This window comes from Periplaneta americana, chromosome 9 (assembly GCF_040183065.1).
Source record: "Periplaneta americana isolate PAMFEO1 chromosome 9, P.americana_PAMFEO1_priV1, whole genome shotgun sequence".
NCBI classification, from domain to species: Eukaryota; Metazoa; Arthropoda; class Insecta; order Blattodea; family Blattidae; genus Periplaneta; species Periplaneta americana.
Genome location: NC_091125.1, coordinates 142,593,614 through 142,612,952, shown reverse-complemented (window position 1 = coordinate 142,612,952; position 19,339 = coordinate 142,593,614). Strand labels below are relative to the sequence as shown.

Genomic DNA, 19,339 nt, shown 5'->3' with positions numbered 1-19,339 from the left:
CTTGCTTCATTTTCGACAAGAAAGTGACATCCATCATTCTTGCAGTGGACTCTTCATATATCTTAACGTCGTCTATGAGCTGTTATCTTCTTCTACCCCGAACTCTTCTCCCGTTCACCATTCCTTCCAGTGCATCCTTCAGTAGGCAGTTTCTTCTCAGCCAGTGACCCAACCAATGCCTTTCCCTCTTCCTGATCAGTTTGAGCATCATTCTTTCTTCACCCACTCTTTCCAACACAGCTTCATTTCTTATTCTGTCTGTCCACTTCACTCGTTACATTCTTCTCCATATCCACATTTCAAATGCTTCTATTCGCTTCTCTTCACTTAGTCGTAATGTCCATGTTTCTGCTCCATACAATGCCACACTCCATACAAGCACTTCACTAATCTCTTCCTTAGTTCCTTTTCCAGAGGTCCGCAGAATATGCTTCTTTTTCTATTAAACGCTTCCTTGGCCATTGCTGTCCTACTTTTGAATTCCTGACAGCAGCTCATGTTACTGCTTATACACTATCTAACAAAAAGTAACTGGGAACCGTTTTTGCCCCTTTAGAAACTCGTGATACCACTCTTGTTGCTATAACAGCAACCATCCTGTCAGGCATGCATTCTATTATTTTGTGTAGGATATCCACTGGAATGCGTTGCCATTTCTCTTTTATATATTATAATATACGATTTGTTTTTCTGTTAGTTAATTAATTAATAATACATGTAATATGTATATGGGCTATTCCATCTCAAATCGACCGAAATATAGAGAAAATTGACCTTGAAATTTTTAAATACAATGAAACTCTCTCTGTCCGTTGACAACTGTGATACAATGCTTTGTGCAAAGTTTGAGGCATCAGAAATTCATACTGTTTAAATTAAAAATATTTAAATTTATCGTATTTTCATAAAATTAGCAACTTTAAACTGTTGTGGCTCCGAAACCCAATTATCAAAATCATGGTTTATTTTGATGCTGAGAAATTAAAGTTTATATTGACACGTAAACAGTTTTTCTTACTTTTTATGGAAATGGAGAAATTTAGATTTTTCTTCATTAAGACGCCTTTGCACACGAAAAAATATTTTTAAAATATATGGTTAGATTTAGCATTGAAAGTACAAATAAACACGTATTTTTTACAGGTGCACCGTTGATAAGAAAGTATTGAAAATATCAAATAAAGAAAATAAATAGTACGCGCGTGAACTAACCAGCTGACTGTGAGGCGGGATTTAGCCGAGACAAGCAAAGCCAGGAGACAAACACGTGATGTTTCGTCTAGTAGCGCATAGCTGGGCTAGCTTTATCACAAGTTTTCATAAACAAAGGAGTAAAATGACGCCCAATGCTCGCTTATCTTCATCTCTCGGCCAGTGCATGCAGTACTGCGTCGTTCAAGTCTAGGTGTGTGAAAATAATTTATTTAATACCCTCGAAACTTATTGCCGAGCCACTAAGAAAACAATGCCGAATCCCTCTTAATATTGCAAGGTTTTTTCTCGATATTTTTTTACATTTTTACAAATGGGCAAAAAGCCTAAAAGTAAGTAAAATCAGATTATCTGTCTCTCTGTATATAATAAAAATAAGGATTACTTCTTAACATAACCTACCAAATGCCAGCTTCAAAATGAGCTCCCGTTCAATGTTCTGCAGTAAACGGTTCCAGAGTTCTGAGCGCTGAAAGAGGCTTGTTTTTATAAAATACGAGAAATTTGTCGTTCAATAATACGAAAACCGTTTGACTTTCGATAGTATATTTTTGCAAATGCACTGTCCTCAGCACCTTGTATAAATAGGGAAAGAATTAGAGTATTAAAAAATGCGAGGTTTTTTACTGATCGATTTCATATGGAATAGCCCATATATATAATATAATATGTGTGTATATATATATATATATATATATATATCACTGCACCATGGATATAAGTAAGTTAGTATTAAAATAATAAAATAAATTGAAAGAAAGATAAAACTTCTGTCTTCTGAAATTATATAATAGCATTTGACAAAAAACGATCTAATACTTTGTAAGATAGTTTGGAGAAAATGTATTTATTTGTAAACAGTACAAAATTAAATTTACCTGCAAACATCAGTGACAAAGATGTAGAGTTTGTCGTTCGGAGTCCAGAAAGGCGGAAATATTGTTGAGTCAGTCCCGTTGATCATATTGCACTCAGACCCAGCCCACACTGAAAGCTCAGTGTCTCCGTTCCAATCTTCGATCTCTCCCAGATTTCTGTTGTTGGAGAGACCCCTGCTGATACGGTATCGGCCATCATTTGTGTTGTTTTTCTGCACAAGAATCACAATGAAAATACACACATTTCAGTACTCACACTTACCTAATTCAAATTATTTTTCTTTAGTTGAAATATGATCAAGACATATTATACACCTTATTTCAAAATGATTGTAACACTTTCTTAGGATTATTTTTTAGTGTTATAAGAAATTAACATGGTACAAAACATTTAGTAGTCAGATTTTCAAGTTCTAAGTTTCGGGAAACGTATTATTTCTGTTGCGATGGCAGACATTGCTGACAAATTTTAATTCTACAATATAAAATATCGTTTTGCATTTTGCACCTTGAGAAGATAAATTCAGTAAAAATGGTGCAAAAGTTGTTTCGTATACATTTCCGAATTGACGAACAATTATATCGTTGGATTAGACGTGCTACCGCCGTTGATCACCCCTATCTGTCTTGGCCTACCAGGTCACCAGACTTGACACTGTGTAACTTCTTTCTATGGGGTTAAGTGAAGGATGTAATTTTGGTGTACCATCTATATCAAGTACTTGAAGAAGTAAGACATCGGTTCATTACAGATAGTAAGCTTACTTTGAAAGATTGCGTTTGTTTGCTCAATTACTTGGTTATTTAACGACGCTGTACCAACTATTGGGTTATTTAGTGTCGATGGTATTTGGCGAAATGAAAATTATGTGCCATTCGTCTTACGGTTGGGGAAAGCCTTAGAAAAAAGTCAATCAGGTACCGAAAACAACAATCAAAGGGGACGTGTGACTTAAAAATCAGAGCGCAGGAAGTTTAAAAATATTGTCTCAACATCCGATAAGGGCACAAATACCCATAAAATATTATGCAATGTATTCCACATATATCACAGAAAATTTTAAATAAAAAAATTAATTTTTGAAAATTTGCTCATTTTTTTACCAAAAAAATCGTCCTCTTCACTTAAAAAAATACTCTATAGGCCTAGTGGTGAGGAAGTGGGCGGGACTATTAGAAGAGAAGTTGCCATTGGCTTTTCTCTACAAACACAGAGACTCAAGTCACGTTTCTGTATAGGAATAAAGGAAAATGAAACATATAAGGCTAAATATAAATACAGTGAAACCTCTCCTTACGGACACCCCCAAGATACGGACACTCCTCATATACGGACAGATTTTTATGTCCCAACTGAAATAATGTAGAAATAATGATAAATTTAACTCTCGTTTACGGACACTCTCAGACGCGGACACGGACAGCTGTTTCACAGTCCTAAAGCTTGCTTTATCTCTTGACTGCGGACAGAACTTGGATTTCAAGACCTAAGGTGTTACAAAAATGGAAAATTTAGTACAAAAATTCCTTAACATGAAAGAAGACAATAGGCCTAAGGGTTTCGTAGGCTACCACTAGCCCAGCCGGCTACCCCTTGTCAGCTGAAAGCGGGTGGATAAGCAAAGCCATAAAATTTAATCTGTCTCATGGGTCCAAGATTTCCGCGGTCGTGAAATTGCATTCGATACATGAAAGGGTTATTTTTATTTTTATTTTATTGGGTTATTTTACGACGCTGTATCAACATCTGAGGTTATTTAGCGTCTGAATGAGATGAAGGTGATAATGCCGGTGAAATGAATCCGGGGTCCAGCACCGAAAGTTACCCAGCATTTGCTCGTATTGGGTTGAGGGAAAACCTCGGAAAAAACCCTACCAGGTAACTTGCCCCGACCGGGATTCGAATCCGGGCCACCTGGTTTCGCGGCCAGACGCGCTGACCGTTACTCCACAGGTGTGGACTGAAAGGGTTAGTAGGATTATTCTCTTCACTTCAGTCATTTCTGTTTCGAGACACATGGCACCTGAACGTAAAGATTAAGTTGAAAAATGTAAATTACAGTAGTGCATAACTGTAGATCTAGAATAAAATTGCATGGCAAAGTACTGCATTTTCCTTTTCCGGTCTTATCTACTGTAGTTCAGAGTTGCAAAGAATTAACTGTAGTATACTGTATTTAGAATTAAACTACAGTAATACATTTCATTCAAAGCGTGAAAGGATACATAATGCATATTATAAATTTACTGTTAGATTGGGGAGCCTCCCTCTCAGTAAAGGACACCTCCCAGATGCGGACAGATTGTTATGTCCCTTCGATGTCCGTAAATGAGAGGTTTTACTGTATTAAATTAGCATCTTCTTTTGTACTGTATTAGGACATAGGACATATCTAAAACAATAAAATTAAAACTGGAGTTAACATTGTAAAAATAGTAATGGTAGCCTATGGGTTCAAACTGGACTTACATGTCTAAAAAGAGCAACCTTGAAAACCCCTGGCTCATGTTCAGACACCATGACAGGCAGGTTGGGCTTCACCATGCCGCACACAGTCTCGGCCATGGAGGACTTGCCGCCGTTGCAGTTAATCACCTCCAGGCCGTCCCACAGCACCTCCCTCACGGTCCCGGTCAGGAATACGGTGTCTGAAGGCGTGAATAACTCTTGGACGATGGGGCCCATCATATCCAGTGCGAAACCAAATCTCTCCTTCACCTTCTGTGCCGTACCCTGCAAGAAAACTTCAGGTGCAACAAAGGTGCAGGCACAACGGTTATGGCTTCTTCTTCCTCCTTCGCTATTGCTCTTCATGTACAGGGACATCATTTTATTTTTACTAACATTTTTAATATTAACCTGGCTATACCTTTCTATTAACGATTGAAACAGGATACACCGTTTGCTACCCCTTCCACGACTGGAGTTCGATGATACCGGCGTAAAATACAAATCACTTTACTAGGTATAGGAGGGAAGAAAAGTAGTTCATCCATTTATGTAAACTAGGAAATACCGCAATTTTGAGTTTGATAATTTTCATTAGGTTTTTCTTTAATCAAAATACAGTACAGTATTAACACTTAGTGTCTTTACTCACGAATTGAGCTATCCATTCGGACGTATTAATAATTATACAGTGTATATTGTACTGTTACAGCACATTAGCATACAATATAGAGAATGAAGTTAAATTGAAAAATAATCATAATATGGATATTTAAACACATTTTTGAAAATAGTGGCCGTTCATTTCGATACAGGCTTCAGTTTTTTTGTGCATATTATCGCACTATAGACTATTGTACCTAATTCCAATTACCAGTTTCGTCCTTCGTACGAGTAACTCATGTTGAAATAATTCCGTACCTACTCTATAAAAGAATATCTTACGTACTGTAAATTCAATCTTCACTTCTGCCCGATCCGAAAAGATAAAATCACTCAGAAATGCTATCTACTGTCCGTTCAAGTGGTTTTGTCGCAGGGTCGTAGAAAGGGGGGGGTCACGTGACAGTTAATTACTTAACGAGGCCCTTTTATTTAAGTTATTTTAAACACTTGTATAATATTACGTAGACGTCCAATTCCTAACACAAATTAATGTTTTCAGAAAAGAGCTAAGATAGCCCAGCTACTAGATTTAACAGAGGGGCTAACAGAAGCAGGTGGGGGAAACCGGGATGCGACGTAGGCAAACGGACGACAGTACCTGTACGAAAATATGATTCAATATTGAAAGCTCTTTCGTCACTGGAAAACGCGAACATATTTCTGGAACGTACTATACTCGCTAACTCAGTACTGCTTACCCGCCCTTGGCTCTGTGTCGTGAACGGTTGGAAGTTTACTAGTAGAAGGGGTGGGAGTGAAGTATATTCAAAAACTCAGGTACAATAAAAATTGAAGTAAAAATAAAATGATGTCCCTGTACCACCACCACTATCGCAAGTAGCATTACTACTAGAGTGCTACAGAATAGAGAATAGAACAGGTTTATATTCCATCGGTGAGATAACATCCGTCAAGGTCGTGTATCTGATCAAATGTTCGACCTTCAAGCGGTTGCCAATAATGTTATGCAGGCTAGACAGAACACCAGGCGCACTGCATCATACACGAACAGCAATATTTTCTGAGGTAGAGAATTCCATTCACGGTGGACTGCGGCAGTAAAAGAGGATGAATAGAGGAATGTTCTATGAGGAGGAATTGCTAGGATTTGGCTTTCCTGTGGCCTGCTGTTTAGATTGTGAATGCAGGATAAATAGTTAAACCGGGAACGAAGATATGTGTTTTGTTTGTAAACCGAAGATTCATTGTTGAGAGCGGAATACTACTATGCCGTGAGATACACTAGGTGTGCCGCGAAACTTTCAATATTTTTCTCGTATAAATAATGATTATATAATTTCACTCAATACCAGTTAAAAAAAAAATAGAATATGATGCTTATATTTTAAAAGTACAAACTATGCATTTTTATGCAACATAAAATCAACTTTAATGAACTTAGAGACAAAAATATGCCACAATAATAATATCATGAAATATTATGCATTTATAAAAAAATTCAAATATGTTAATATATGGAACTTAAAATTTAGTTTGATAAGCTTAATTGTTAATGATTCGTGAATATAATTAATCAGCAATTAATTACAGCCAATGGAAAAATATATGCAAATGTATGAACTTCATGGCCCTAATGATTACAAATGTCGGGTTGGCTTATCTTGGCCTTGCTTTCGAAGAGAGATCCACGCACATAAGTTTACTAAGTCCTACCGCACGGGTGAGGCAGATTGAGAATGGGGCATGTTTTCTACCCACGAATTGAGTACGCCTGTAAGTGATTCAGTCGCTAATAGCAACAACATCCGTCATGCTAAAAAAGTTGTGAAGAGCCACTGGTTTATTACCTAAGCTCCCAGAATTATGAAGTAACCAAAAAGCAAACAATCAACAGTTTCAATTATTACAAATTAGAAAACAGTTATCAGACTTACCAGAAGTGCTACATTCAGAAAGGTGACTACATCATCTTCCGACAAATTTCCGGATTTTTCCTGGCTGAAATAGTAAGTGCTGTTCTGCAAGTACGATAATGTATCGTTGACCTCGTCTTCTATTTCGTATTTCTCCCGGTAGAAACTGAAATTAAATATTAACACACAATATTAATTATTTTTTTATTACTGTAAGCTGGAAGCAACTGGAAGGTGAATGCTGTAATTAATTAATTAATTAATTAATTAATTAATTTATTTATTTATTTATTTATGTGTTATTTTTCTTTCTTAACATCCTTTTATCAAACTTACACATCACTTCATTTAATCGTACACATTGAACATCTCACAAAAGAAGAAGAAGAAGAAGAAGAAGAAGAAGAAGAAGAAGAAGAAACGCCATCATACTTTCTCGTGCAACGAACTCATAGCCACTGTCTTTTGGAACAGAAAAGAAGTACAGTAGAGCGTCTCGTTTAGGCACAATGAAAACGTAAGCAAAGTGCAGGTAACGTGTGGGGGGAGGACGAGCCGTACGATAAACACGAGGGATGCACAAGGTTTTAGTTACAACATTTATGGCGGAGCATTAATTGAAATTATATTTTCCAAAAAAAAACACAAAACAAAAGAACACAAATTGCATAACGTTAGCATATACTGGGTGTTCATTTCAAAGTGTGTCATGACGTCACTGTTGTTGGGTCACCGATTTGAAGCGAGTTTCATTTTATACGTTAGAGAAGTTGCCTATTATTTAAGGCGGTCTTCAATCTGAACTTGAGAACGTGTACGGTATAACTTGAACGTCGTAGCAACAGATGGCGGTCTGTACGGTCTGTGTGCTACCATAACCTCTTTCGAACTGTGTTTTGCGCCGGCAAGTCGTACGCAGGGTATTTGTTATCATCGGTTGCGTACGGTAACATTCCACAACACAAATCAAATGCTCCGTGTCCATGTTGACCGTCGAAGTTAATGTCAACAAATACGTAAGTAATCGTCTTAACCCTCTCCCCATATCCCGACAGTACGTATTTCCAAACAGTTCACATTCCTGCCACTACCGGCGTTACCGTACGTATCGGCACGTACTCTTCAGAATGAACGCCGTACTTGCTAGCCAACTTCTCTGCCTCTTAGATTATACACCTGAGCTGCGGAAGTGTAGGAAGATTGAATTCTCTAGGCTCATCAGCTGGCCACATGACGGCATACAGCGAGCCAAGACACATTTTGAACTGAACACCTAGTATACATTTTAACAAACAGGCAATTGTAACATTGAAATAATTCAATATAACGAATCAAATTTTGCTAAATATATGATGTTACTTTCAAGGAGCATTTTTTACGACCATGAATTTCATTCCCTGTATGACATAATATCACCGTCTTCTGTGGCCGAATTAACAAAATTACAGTATATTGGTCTGAAGTGACAACACTAGGTATTTCCTAAACATAATTATCTCTTCTCAAAGTTCAATTTATTCAGGTACTGTACGGTGATATTATGTTAGTCATACAGAGAATGAAATTCACGACAGTAAAAAATGCTGCTTGAAAGCAACATCATACTGGATGTTCAATTCAAAGTGTGACCCGGCTCGCTGTATGCTGTCATGTGGCTAGTCGATGAGCCTAGAGAATTCAACCTTCCTACACTTCCGCAGAGGTGTATTACTTATGTGCCAGAGAAGTTGCCTAGCAAGTACGGCGTTCATTCAGAAGAGTACTTACTGATACGTACGGTAACGCCGGTAGTGGCAGGAATGTGAAATGTTTCTAAACATGTACTGAGGTGAGTTTTTTTCTTACTGTCGGGATATGTGGAGAGAGTTAAGACGATTACTTACGTATTTGTTGACATTAATTTCGACGGTCAACATGGACACGGAGCATTTGATTTGTGTTGTGGAATGTTTCCGTACGCAACCGATGATAACAAATACCCTGCGTATGACTTGCCCGCGCAAAACACAGTTCGAAATAGGTTGTGGTAGCACACAGACCGTACAGACCGCCATCTGTTGCTACGACGTTCAAGTTATACAGTATACGTTCTCAAGTTTAGATTGAACGCCTTGATTAATAGGCAACTTCTCTGACACAAAAGCTGAAACTCGCTTCAAATCGCTGACTCATCAACAGTGACGTCATGACACACTTTGAAATGAACACCCAGTATAAGTAGCAAAATTTGGTTTGTTGTATTGAATTATTTCAACGTTACAATTACTTTTGTGTTAAAATGTGTATAAGATAACTTTATGCAATTTGTGTTCTTTTGTTTTGTGTGTGTGTTTTTTTTAATATAATTTCAATTAATGCTCCGCCATAAATGTTGTAACTAAAACCTTGTGCATACCTCGTGTTTATCGTATGTCTCTTCCTCCCCCCACACGTTACCTGCACTTTGTTTACGTTTCCACGCTTTACTGTAGTTCTAGTGGATTTCATGGAACGAGGCGCCACAATCAATGCAGAGGTGTATTGTCAGACATTAAAAGAGTTAATGGGGACCATTCATCGTTCAGGCATGGCTCAAATCACAGAAGGTAGAATTCTATGACGAGAATAGTTTACTGTTGTTATTTTAATTTATATCCAGTAAAAAGTCTGTAACAGCACGGATGTTTTCAATAACTTAACCCTTTGAAGCGCAGTTGTTATAGTACATAACCACCTTTTAAATTTGAGTTTCCTGCCCTTTTACAGTGTGATTTTTATTTCAAAACTACTGCGCTGCGTTCACTGATCCCTAGTAACTGTAGAAGAATTTTATTTTCCCTATATTTGTGTTGCTCCACTAAGATGGCCGATGTTGTTGTGTATAGTTGGGGTGTGGAAGACTCGCTACGTGTTTTTATTTCAGTTGTATGCTAAAATGTCACAGTTACGTAAGTTTCTATTTAGTATTATTTGTCTTTCGGTCTTTTAGAACATACTTCAGTAACAAGATTGTAATTTCTTGGACACATTGGCGTCAATATAGAAATAATGTGGTGGTTTCAAAACGTAACCAAACAGGGCAGTTATGCTTACCATATCCAACAAAATGTTCCATTTTTGTGTCAGTTTATTCATCATGGCTACAAGGAAGAGATGATTGGTGACAATCACAAAGTGTTTTTGACAACTTTTTCGCAAGTTTGAATCTGATGATCTCTAACGGAGCAAAATATCTATGCATGTGGTACAGTTAGACATGGGCGTATTGGTTCACCACACGACGAAAGAAGAGACCGCGATATGAAACGTGGTGAGAGTGATAGCCGTACGTCATATGCTGGAGTGTCCTGGCTCAAGTGGAAGGATAGAAGGTCCATTCTTTTCGTTTCTAATTACCACGCAACACATGTGAAGTGGCACTTTGCCTTAATTAAACCAGAAACTGTTTCCTTTTGTATCATTCGCAATAAGTCTGAAGACATTGTGTTCTGCAGTACTGCATAAGTAGTGGTTTTACCATGAAACCACACATTTTCTGTGTTAAAAATGGAATTTTTTAAGATTTTTAAAATTTGAGGATCTTCTCTTAGACAAATAAAAGTTTAATTTCATTTCAAACACAATTTTTTATTTCCTTCCCAAATGCGTGCATCAAAGGGTTAACGTAAGTTGCTCATGGCTTCTATTAGATAGTCTCATAAGTAAAGATAGGAATTTACCCACAGATACTACAGGGACATCATTTTATTTTTACTAACATTTCTAATATTAACCTGGCTATACCTTTGGATCAACGCTTAAGAACCGGAAACCCCCTTCCACGACTGGCGTTCGATGATTCTGGCGTGATATACAAACAAAACACCTTACTAGGTATAGGGGGGGAAGAAAAGTACTTCATCCATTTACGTAAACTAGGAAATATCGCGATTTTGAGTTTGATAATTTTCATTAGGTTTTTGTTTAATCTAACTTAAATACTGTACAGTATTAACAATGAGTGTTTTTACTCACGAACTGAGCTTTCCATGCGGACGTATTCATTATGCACTGTGTACTGTCTACAGCACATTAGCGTACACTATAGAGAATGAATTTAAATTAAAAAATAATCATAATGTGGATATTTATACACATTTTTGAAAATGGTAGCCGTTCATTTCGATATAGGCTTCAGTTCTAATGTGCATATTATCGCACTATAGACTTTGTACGTAATTCCAATTACCAGGTTGAAATAATTCTGTACCTACTCTATAAAAGAGACCTTACGTACTGTAAATTCAATCTTCACTTATGCCCGATCCGAAAAGAAAATTACTCAGACATGCTATGTACTGTCCATCCAAGTGGTTACGTCGCAGCGTCGTAGAAAGGGAGGAAATCACGTGACAGTTAATTACTTAACGAGGCCCTTTTATTTAAGTTATTTTAAACAATTTTATGGGTATAATATTACATAGACGTCCAATTTCTAACAGAAATTAATGTTCTCAGAAGAGAGCTAAGACAGCCCATCCACTAGCATTTACAGAGAGGCGAATAGAAGCAGGTGGGGGAAACCGGGTTGCGACGTAGGCAAATGGAAAATGATGCAATATTGAAAGCTCTTTCATCACTGGAAAACGCGAACATATTTTTGGAACGTACTGTTTACTATGACAGTAACGCTACTATGAGTGTATGGATCTGTGTGGAGAACTGTTGAACTTCGTTAGTAGAAGGGGTGGGAGTGAAGTACATTAAAAAACTCAGGTACAATAAAAATTGAAGTGAATATAAAATGATGTCCCTGTACAAGGTTAGGTATCTATGCAGAGTGAGTTCGTTGTTGAAAGAAAGAGCTAGCAATGCAGGTGCATGGGTACCTGTTTTGGAACTCTGCCGTTGTATAAGCAGGGTGAGGTTGTAGCTTTATGTGGTTAACCAATCAACGAATCCTAGTGCAATGTAAACAAACCAATTGCCGGAGGAATAATAATAATATCTGTAATTATTGCTTTTGGGTACTTATTTCTCTATTTACATCACTTCTTTGTATACCAATATATACAGTAAAACCGGCAATGTAAGACCATGGTAGTGTCTCTTTTTCTTCAGACACGTCACGTCACACTGGATGAGAACACTATTCGAATGTTGAACACGCCATGACGTATTTATCAATAAAATGACGTGCATAAAGGCGTACAGTTCTGTGACCAATTAAGGGTTTTGACGTCTGAGATCCACGCGCGATTTCATGAGCTTTATTGATCTCTATTCCTACACTTTTATTTTTCTCTCAGTTTATATTCAGCTAGAGAACTGGCCATATACATTTCTTCTGCTATGAACACGATGATTTCATTGTAGTCGGTACCAAGCTTTTAAAGCATGCAAATTGCTGTTCTAGTCATCGTTAGAAATCATAGAAATTATCGACTCACAAATTAAAAATTAGAAATTAGAGAATAAGTATAAAAAGTTTGTTACTTTATTGTCAGAAGTAAATTTTCAGCACTTTTAACTGCACATTACTGGTCACATATACTTAAAATCAAGGGCTCCTGAACCTTGAAATCTTTCAAATTCAAACTAGTATTTGTAAGACCAAATGCTCTACCAGTGACACATTCGATTCTAGCCCTCAGCTATCTCAAAAGCCGCCATTTTGGATGCGACTTTCAAATTTTAAATGGAAAGGGGGTCATGTAGTTACTCAAAATCATGCGAAATTTTCTGAAAAAAAAAAACAATGGTGCAATCTGTTTTGAGATATCTATAATCGTTTTCACTTCATTAAATGATAACTGTCACAATGACACAAAAAGAAAATTTTACAAAATGTGCTCAATATTCTGTCCATTTTCGACGATGCACATTTGTAAACGTATTTTCCAGCCAGAGAGAACATTTTGTAGCATTTCAGGGATGACTTTAGCACAGGCTTCAATGATACGGTTCTTTAAATGCTCCACATTCTCAATTTTCTCTCCATATACCAAGCTCTATATGTAACCCCAAAAGAAAAATCAAGTGTGTTAAATCTGGAGACTTGGCCGGCCATTCTACTCGTCCACGCCGACCAATCCACTGTCCAGGGAACTGTTCGTTCAGTTTGCTGCAACATTTCTGTGGCTTAACCCACCAGAATGTAGAATGTTATCAATTCTTTCCTCTTTCGATAATGCCATCACGAAAATCAAGAAATTTGTTATAGGAAAGCTTCAAATAATCACAATAATGCATTGAAACTCTCATAGGTTAACCAAACATTAAATCAGGAAACGTTAATCATCAGATTTGCATAAAACTACCTTTTCAGAAGCCTCTTTAGTACTGTACCATGTTACATAATATCTGTAGATGTAGTTAACTAATGTTTGTGTCATTAAGGAGTTAATCTTCAAATAACTTAAAACGTTTAGATATAACACAAAACAGATTGCACCATTGTTATTTTCAGAAACTTTCATATGATTTAGAGTAACTACATAACCCCCTTTCCATTAAAAATTTCAAAGTTTCATCCAAAATGGCGGCTTTTGAGACAGCTGAGGGCTAGAATCGAATGTGTCACTGGTAGAACATTTGTTCTTACCAATGTTCTTTTTTTGAGTTTATATTATCTTTTATGTTACAATTATTAGCAAAATAAATAAATAAATAAATAAATAAATAAATAAATAAATAAATAAATGAGTAAATAGGTAAATGAATAAATCAATAAATGAATAAATCAATAAATGAATAAATCAATAAATGTATAAATCAATAAATCAGTAAATGAATAAATCAATAAATGAATGAATAAATAAATAAATAAATAAATAAATAAATAAATAAGTAATAAATAAATAAACAAATAAATAAATACTGGTAACACCTATAGTAATCGAAAATCAAGCATATGGAGGATGTTTATATGGTTCCAGACTTTGATTCACTCTACACAATTATTTTGCCAGAGAGAACAAAATAACACCACGTGTAGTGTGGCAGGAGCTATAAAATTATGGATCTGTACGTATTTTAAGGCCCCAGAAACAAGAGAAAACAGAAACAGTGACTTGTCGTGAGATGGTACGATTAGGTTTCGTTGCATGAAACGAGCGATGGAGTCACGAAGTCAACGCACAGCCGAATGTTTTCGTACTACGCTGTCATAGTAGGCCTATTATTATACAGCCCGTGCGATTTTGCTGTTGACAAATTTATACTGACTTCACGGAAACAATCAGTTCATTCTTTAAAAGCAAAAAGTCTGGGTAAGGATGAAAACATTGTTACACGAAAATTAAAAAAAATAAATAAAATTATATACGTAACAAATGCTCTAACATCTTAAAAATAGATCTCAATGGGCAAAATAGGCATTTTTAGGCACTATAAAATCGCTTTCAAACGTTCATATCGTATATAAAATGTGAAGTTATTGAACTAGTTTTAGTTTATCTCTAGAGAAAAGAATCCGAAGTTTAGTTATAAAATAGCTTTAAATTCCAGAGGATCAGCTGTTGGTAACAATAAAAGGTTAAATCAAAACTAAATAGTGTTCTTGAAAAATAATCCTGCATATTCGAAACTCTGTGAAGTGTAATATGAACTAAATATAGAACAGACACAAGATTATAATAAATAAAAACTATTTCAAATTCGCACCAATAACATCGTGCGACGTAGAAAGAACATTTTCTTGTTTGAGTAACAATCGAAACAGGTTTATATTTTGATAATTTACGAATGTGCAGCGTTATACATTGTAACAAAATTAGTGACACTTATGGCCGGTTTTTCCAAGTATTGTTAGAAAATTTAACGACTGTTAAACTCTAAACAGTTTGTTGATTAATAAAATTGTATGTTTTAATTTTAAATGTAGGATTTCGGGCAGTTAACTCGTTTAACAGTTAGTTAAATATGGCTGATGTCTCCACAGCTGTTCGAACAGAAGTTGCGAAATTAATATTTTGTGTCTCTCTGTAGGGAATGTTTAGCATATGACTGGTAATATAACATTTAAAAAATACTTTGGACTGTTTAAATACATCAGTGTTATTTTATTTCTTTCGTATTTCGTATCCATAATAGCAATGAAGAAATATAACCTTACTTTGTAATTATTATTCAGCACGTCACCTACAACTTTCATTTGTCAACTGCTTGTTTATGGAGCGTGCCTACTATAACAGGTTGTCATTTTATACAAGTGTCATGACTCACTCTATAATATAGAATTTAAAGATTAATTTTAGTCAATCAGAAATTGTCTTACATGTGTAGTATCATTACCAACTGCAGTTGAGTAGTTAAAATAGTGCTAACAGACGTTATAGTTAAGTGTTGGTTATCTTAAACAAAATTATGTTGAACAAATGGAAAAATACATTAACAAAGCTTTAAAAATAAACAGACTGTTAATTTAACATTCGTTAAGCAAAATTAAACATTACTTGGACAAACTGGCCATTAAAGGCTCAGTTTCACCAAGCTTCGATAAAATAACGCTAACAGCATGTTAACTAACGTGTTGTTAAAAATTAAACAACCTGTTAGTGTAATAGTATTCCACCAACCATTTGAGTTACTTCGGTTAAGTAACATGATGTTAACGGCCAGTTTGTCCAAGTAATGTTTAATTTTGCTTAACGAATGTTAAATTAACAGTCTGTTTATTTTTAACGCTTTGTTAATGTATTTTCCATTTCTTCAACATAATTTTGTTTAAGATAACCAACACTTAACTATAACGTATGTTAGCACTATTTTAACTACTCAACAGCAGTTGGTAATGATTCTACACACGTAAGACAATTTTTGATTGGCTAAAATTAATCTTTAAATTCTATACTATAGAGTGAGTCATGAAACTTGCATAAAATGACAACGTGTTATAGTAGGCCACGCTCCATAAACAAACAGTTGACAAATGAAAGTTGTAGGTGTTGTGCTGAATAATAATTACAAAGTAAGGTTATATTTCCTCATTGCTATTATGGATACGAAATACGAAGGAAATAAAATAACACCGATGTATTTAAACAGTCCAAAGTATTTTTTAAATGTTATATTACCAGTCATATGCTAAACATTCCCTACAGAGAGACACAAAATATTAATTTGGCAACTTCTGTTCGAACAGCTGTGGAGACATCGGCCATATTTAACTAACTGTTAAACGAGTTAACTGGCGGAAATTCTACATTTAAAATTAACAAACTGTTAACAATCTGTTAAACCAAACTGGTGTTGAAAACATACAATTTTATTAATTAACAAAGTGTTTAGAGTTTAACAGTCGTTGAATTTTCTAACAATACTTGGAAAAAACCGGCCATAATAGTATTCCACCAACCATTTGAGGTATTTTGGTTAGGTAACATGATGTTAAGAGTAATGTAAGAGGAATCAAAGAAGCAATGATAGTATGAAAGTTTGCTGAATGTGCCTTTAATTGGTGTAGTCATTTGTTTTAGCGGAAAATTGTATTTTTTTACATTATGGAAGTATTGGCGACTAACAATTAAAACGGAAATCGAGAAAAAGAAACGTGTAAGGAGCAGTAATTTTACCTCATACGAGAAATATAATTATTTTAGTAGATCTAGCAATTAATTATAGGAATGTAATTGAACTCAAACGTAGTGATGGAACTTTCATTAGGAAAAGGGAACAAGCATGGATCTTTTTAACCCAAGATATCAATCGCCATTTGGATGTGAAAACGCGAACTATGAAACAAATCAATGTTATGGAAATATTAAAAGAATATGCTAGGATGGATCATGCACAAGACACAGTGGAACATTTTAAAACTGACGGTGGTACTTTCACTCTCAAAGTTGATATTTGTGCGAAGATTCTTTCAATTATCCCGGATCAAATAGAACCAATAGAAAATGAAGATAATTGTGATGCTAAATATTACAATTGTAAGCGTTAACATTATTTTCACATCTTATATATCTAACATATCTTCACACTTCAGTCATAATTACATGTGAACTGTTAAATGAGTGAAGTAAAGAAATATCGTTTTGAAAATCTGCAATTATATCTGTGTATTAATACGGAATAATAATACAGAAATGTTTACATTAATAAGCACACATCTTGTATTTATTGCGGATGCAGTATAAACATATCTCTAAGTAATTAAAAATGCTGAAGCAGTGATTGCAGCTAATTGTTTTCACTGCAAATATATCTCGATATAATAATGCGGCGTGTAACATATGTTCCCTGGCAGCCATGATTCACGTTGTAACAGGACGTTAAAGATTTAACTGAGGGAGTATGCTATGTTAATTTAACAATAGGTTTAACGTGATGTTAGCAGTAACAACAGGTGTGGCCAGTTTGTCCAAGTAATGTTTAATTTTGCTTAACGAATGTTAAATTAACAGTCTGTTTATTTTTAAATCTTTGTTAATGTATTTTCCATTTGTTGAACATAATTTTGTTTAAGATAACCAACACTTAACTAACGTCTGTTAGCACTATTTTAACTGCTCAACAGTAGTTGGTAATGATTCTACACATGTAAGACAATTTTTGATTGACTAAAATTAATCTTTAAATTCTATATTATAGAGTGAGTCATGAAACTTGCATAAAATGACAACCTGTTATAGTAGGCAACGCTCCATAAACAAACAGTTGACAAATGAAAGTTGTAGGTGACGTGCTGAATAATAATTACAAAATAAGGTTATATTTCCTCATTGCTATTATGGATACGAAATACGAAAGAAATAAAATAACTCTGATGTATTTAAACAGTCCAAAGTATATTTTAATTGTTATATTACCAGTCATACGCTAAACATTCCCTACAGAGAGACACAAAATATTAATTTCGTAACTTCTGTTCGAACAGCTGTGAGACATCGGCCATATTTAACTAAGTGTTAAATGAGTTAACTGGCGGAAATCCTACATTTAAAATTAACAAACTGTTAACAATCTGTTAAACCAAAGTGGCGTTGAAAACATACAATTTTATTAATTAACAAAGTGTTTAGAGTTTAACAGTCGTTAAATTTTCTAACAATACTTGAAAAAACCGGCCATTGATGAAACATCTCTTCTCTTAAGTTTACTGTTAAACTGCCTTAACGACATGTTAAATATTTAACAAAGGTTGGTGAAACTGTGCCTTAAAGTACATCATTCACTTTTTATTTAAAATTTATCACCATTTTCTACAAAGAAGAGAATGACGTAAATTGCTTTTGTAAATGTGTTTTATACCCTGTTAGTTTTAGTCACCTGATTATACCGAACAGACTTTTGATTCAAACATATTAGTGCTCAGTACAAGTTCCTGCACCAACTTGAGTTGATGTAAACAACAGACTTGTATAATATGTGACGTAGTTAACTTCATGAACTTCCATCCCTACTCATGTAACGAGAAAATAAAGTAGAAGGCAAGGAATTACCTTCCTCACTTCAACCAGAATGGAACCCGGGTCGACAGTATTTGTAGCCGACGATTCCACTTCAGCTTCAGCTTCTTTGAAGGACTGTCGGAAAATTCCGAAACTCAATATTCACATACGATTTACGTAATAAACGGCTTTCCTGTAACTGGTTTTGTGTCTTTTCAATGTCTTAGTATTTCATTTAAAGAAAAATGTTTCGATGTCCTGTAGTGTCAGCTTTCAATAGTGGCAAAACATATTACGACGTGTAATATTTTATCTTGTAATTGTCACTCGAGTCGCTGACATGCAGGTTACATTATCAACTTTGCAACCTGCATTGATATTTTTAAAGCAGCGAGGGACTTCGGTTCTGGATAGTGCAATGTCTTTTTCTGTGTGTCAATACACGAGGAAAGACTAATGTTCCAAAAAACTCATGCAGTCTTAGGTTTCACAATTATCTGAATAATTGCTTTGTAATATTTTATTTTACAGCAATTGTCATGCGAGTCGTTGATGAGGGTGTTAAAGCAAACAGATTAATTACAATATGTGCAGATAGGAAATTAATTCTGTGTGTGTTATGCAGATGTTGTTGTTTTAATTGGTGAATTAGAAGACAATTTACAGTTACTACATCGACTGAATCTATCATGTAAAAACATATGGAATGAGAATTATTAGAAAAAAAAAACAAATACTCTAACCGTGAGCAAATTACCGTTCTTTTTAATTAAAGTAAACTTTATTGTACATAAATAAATAAATTATAGTTGGGAATAACAACCAGAAAAAAGAAAACAAAAGAAACAAATAAAATAACTTGACACTTGTTTATGGGTATTGCCCACTGGCAATCCCAAAATTACC

At 35.1% G+C, this 19,339-nt stretch overlaps 1 protein-coding gene across 1 annotated transcript in view; it reads right to left on the bottom strand.

Annotated features, from left to right (window-relative positions):
• The window catches only part of LOC138706569 (sensory neuron membrane protein 1-like), a 161,684-nt gene that overhangs the window by 14,672 nt on the left and 127,673 nt on the right, over window positions 1–19,339 (bottom strand). The window contains exons 3-5 of the mRNA XM_069836047.1: window positions 7,101–7,245; window positions 4,561–4,824; window positions 2,091–2,302 (exon numbers count right to left, since the gene is read on the bottom strand). Of these exons, the coding sequence (XP_069692148.1) occupies window positions 2,091–2,302; window positions 4,561–4,824; window positions 7,101–7,245 (621 nt within the window). The remainder of the gene's footprint in view (window positions 1–2,090; window positions 2,303–4,560; window positions 4,825–7,100; window positions 7,246–19,339) is intronic.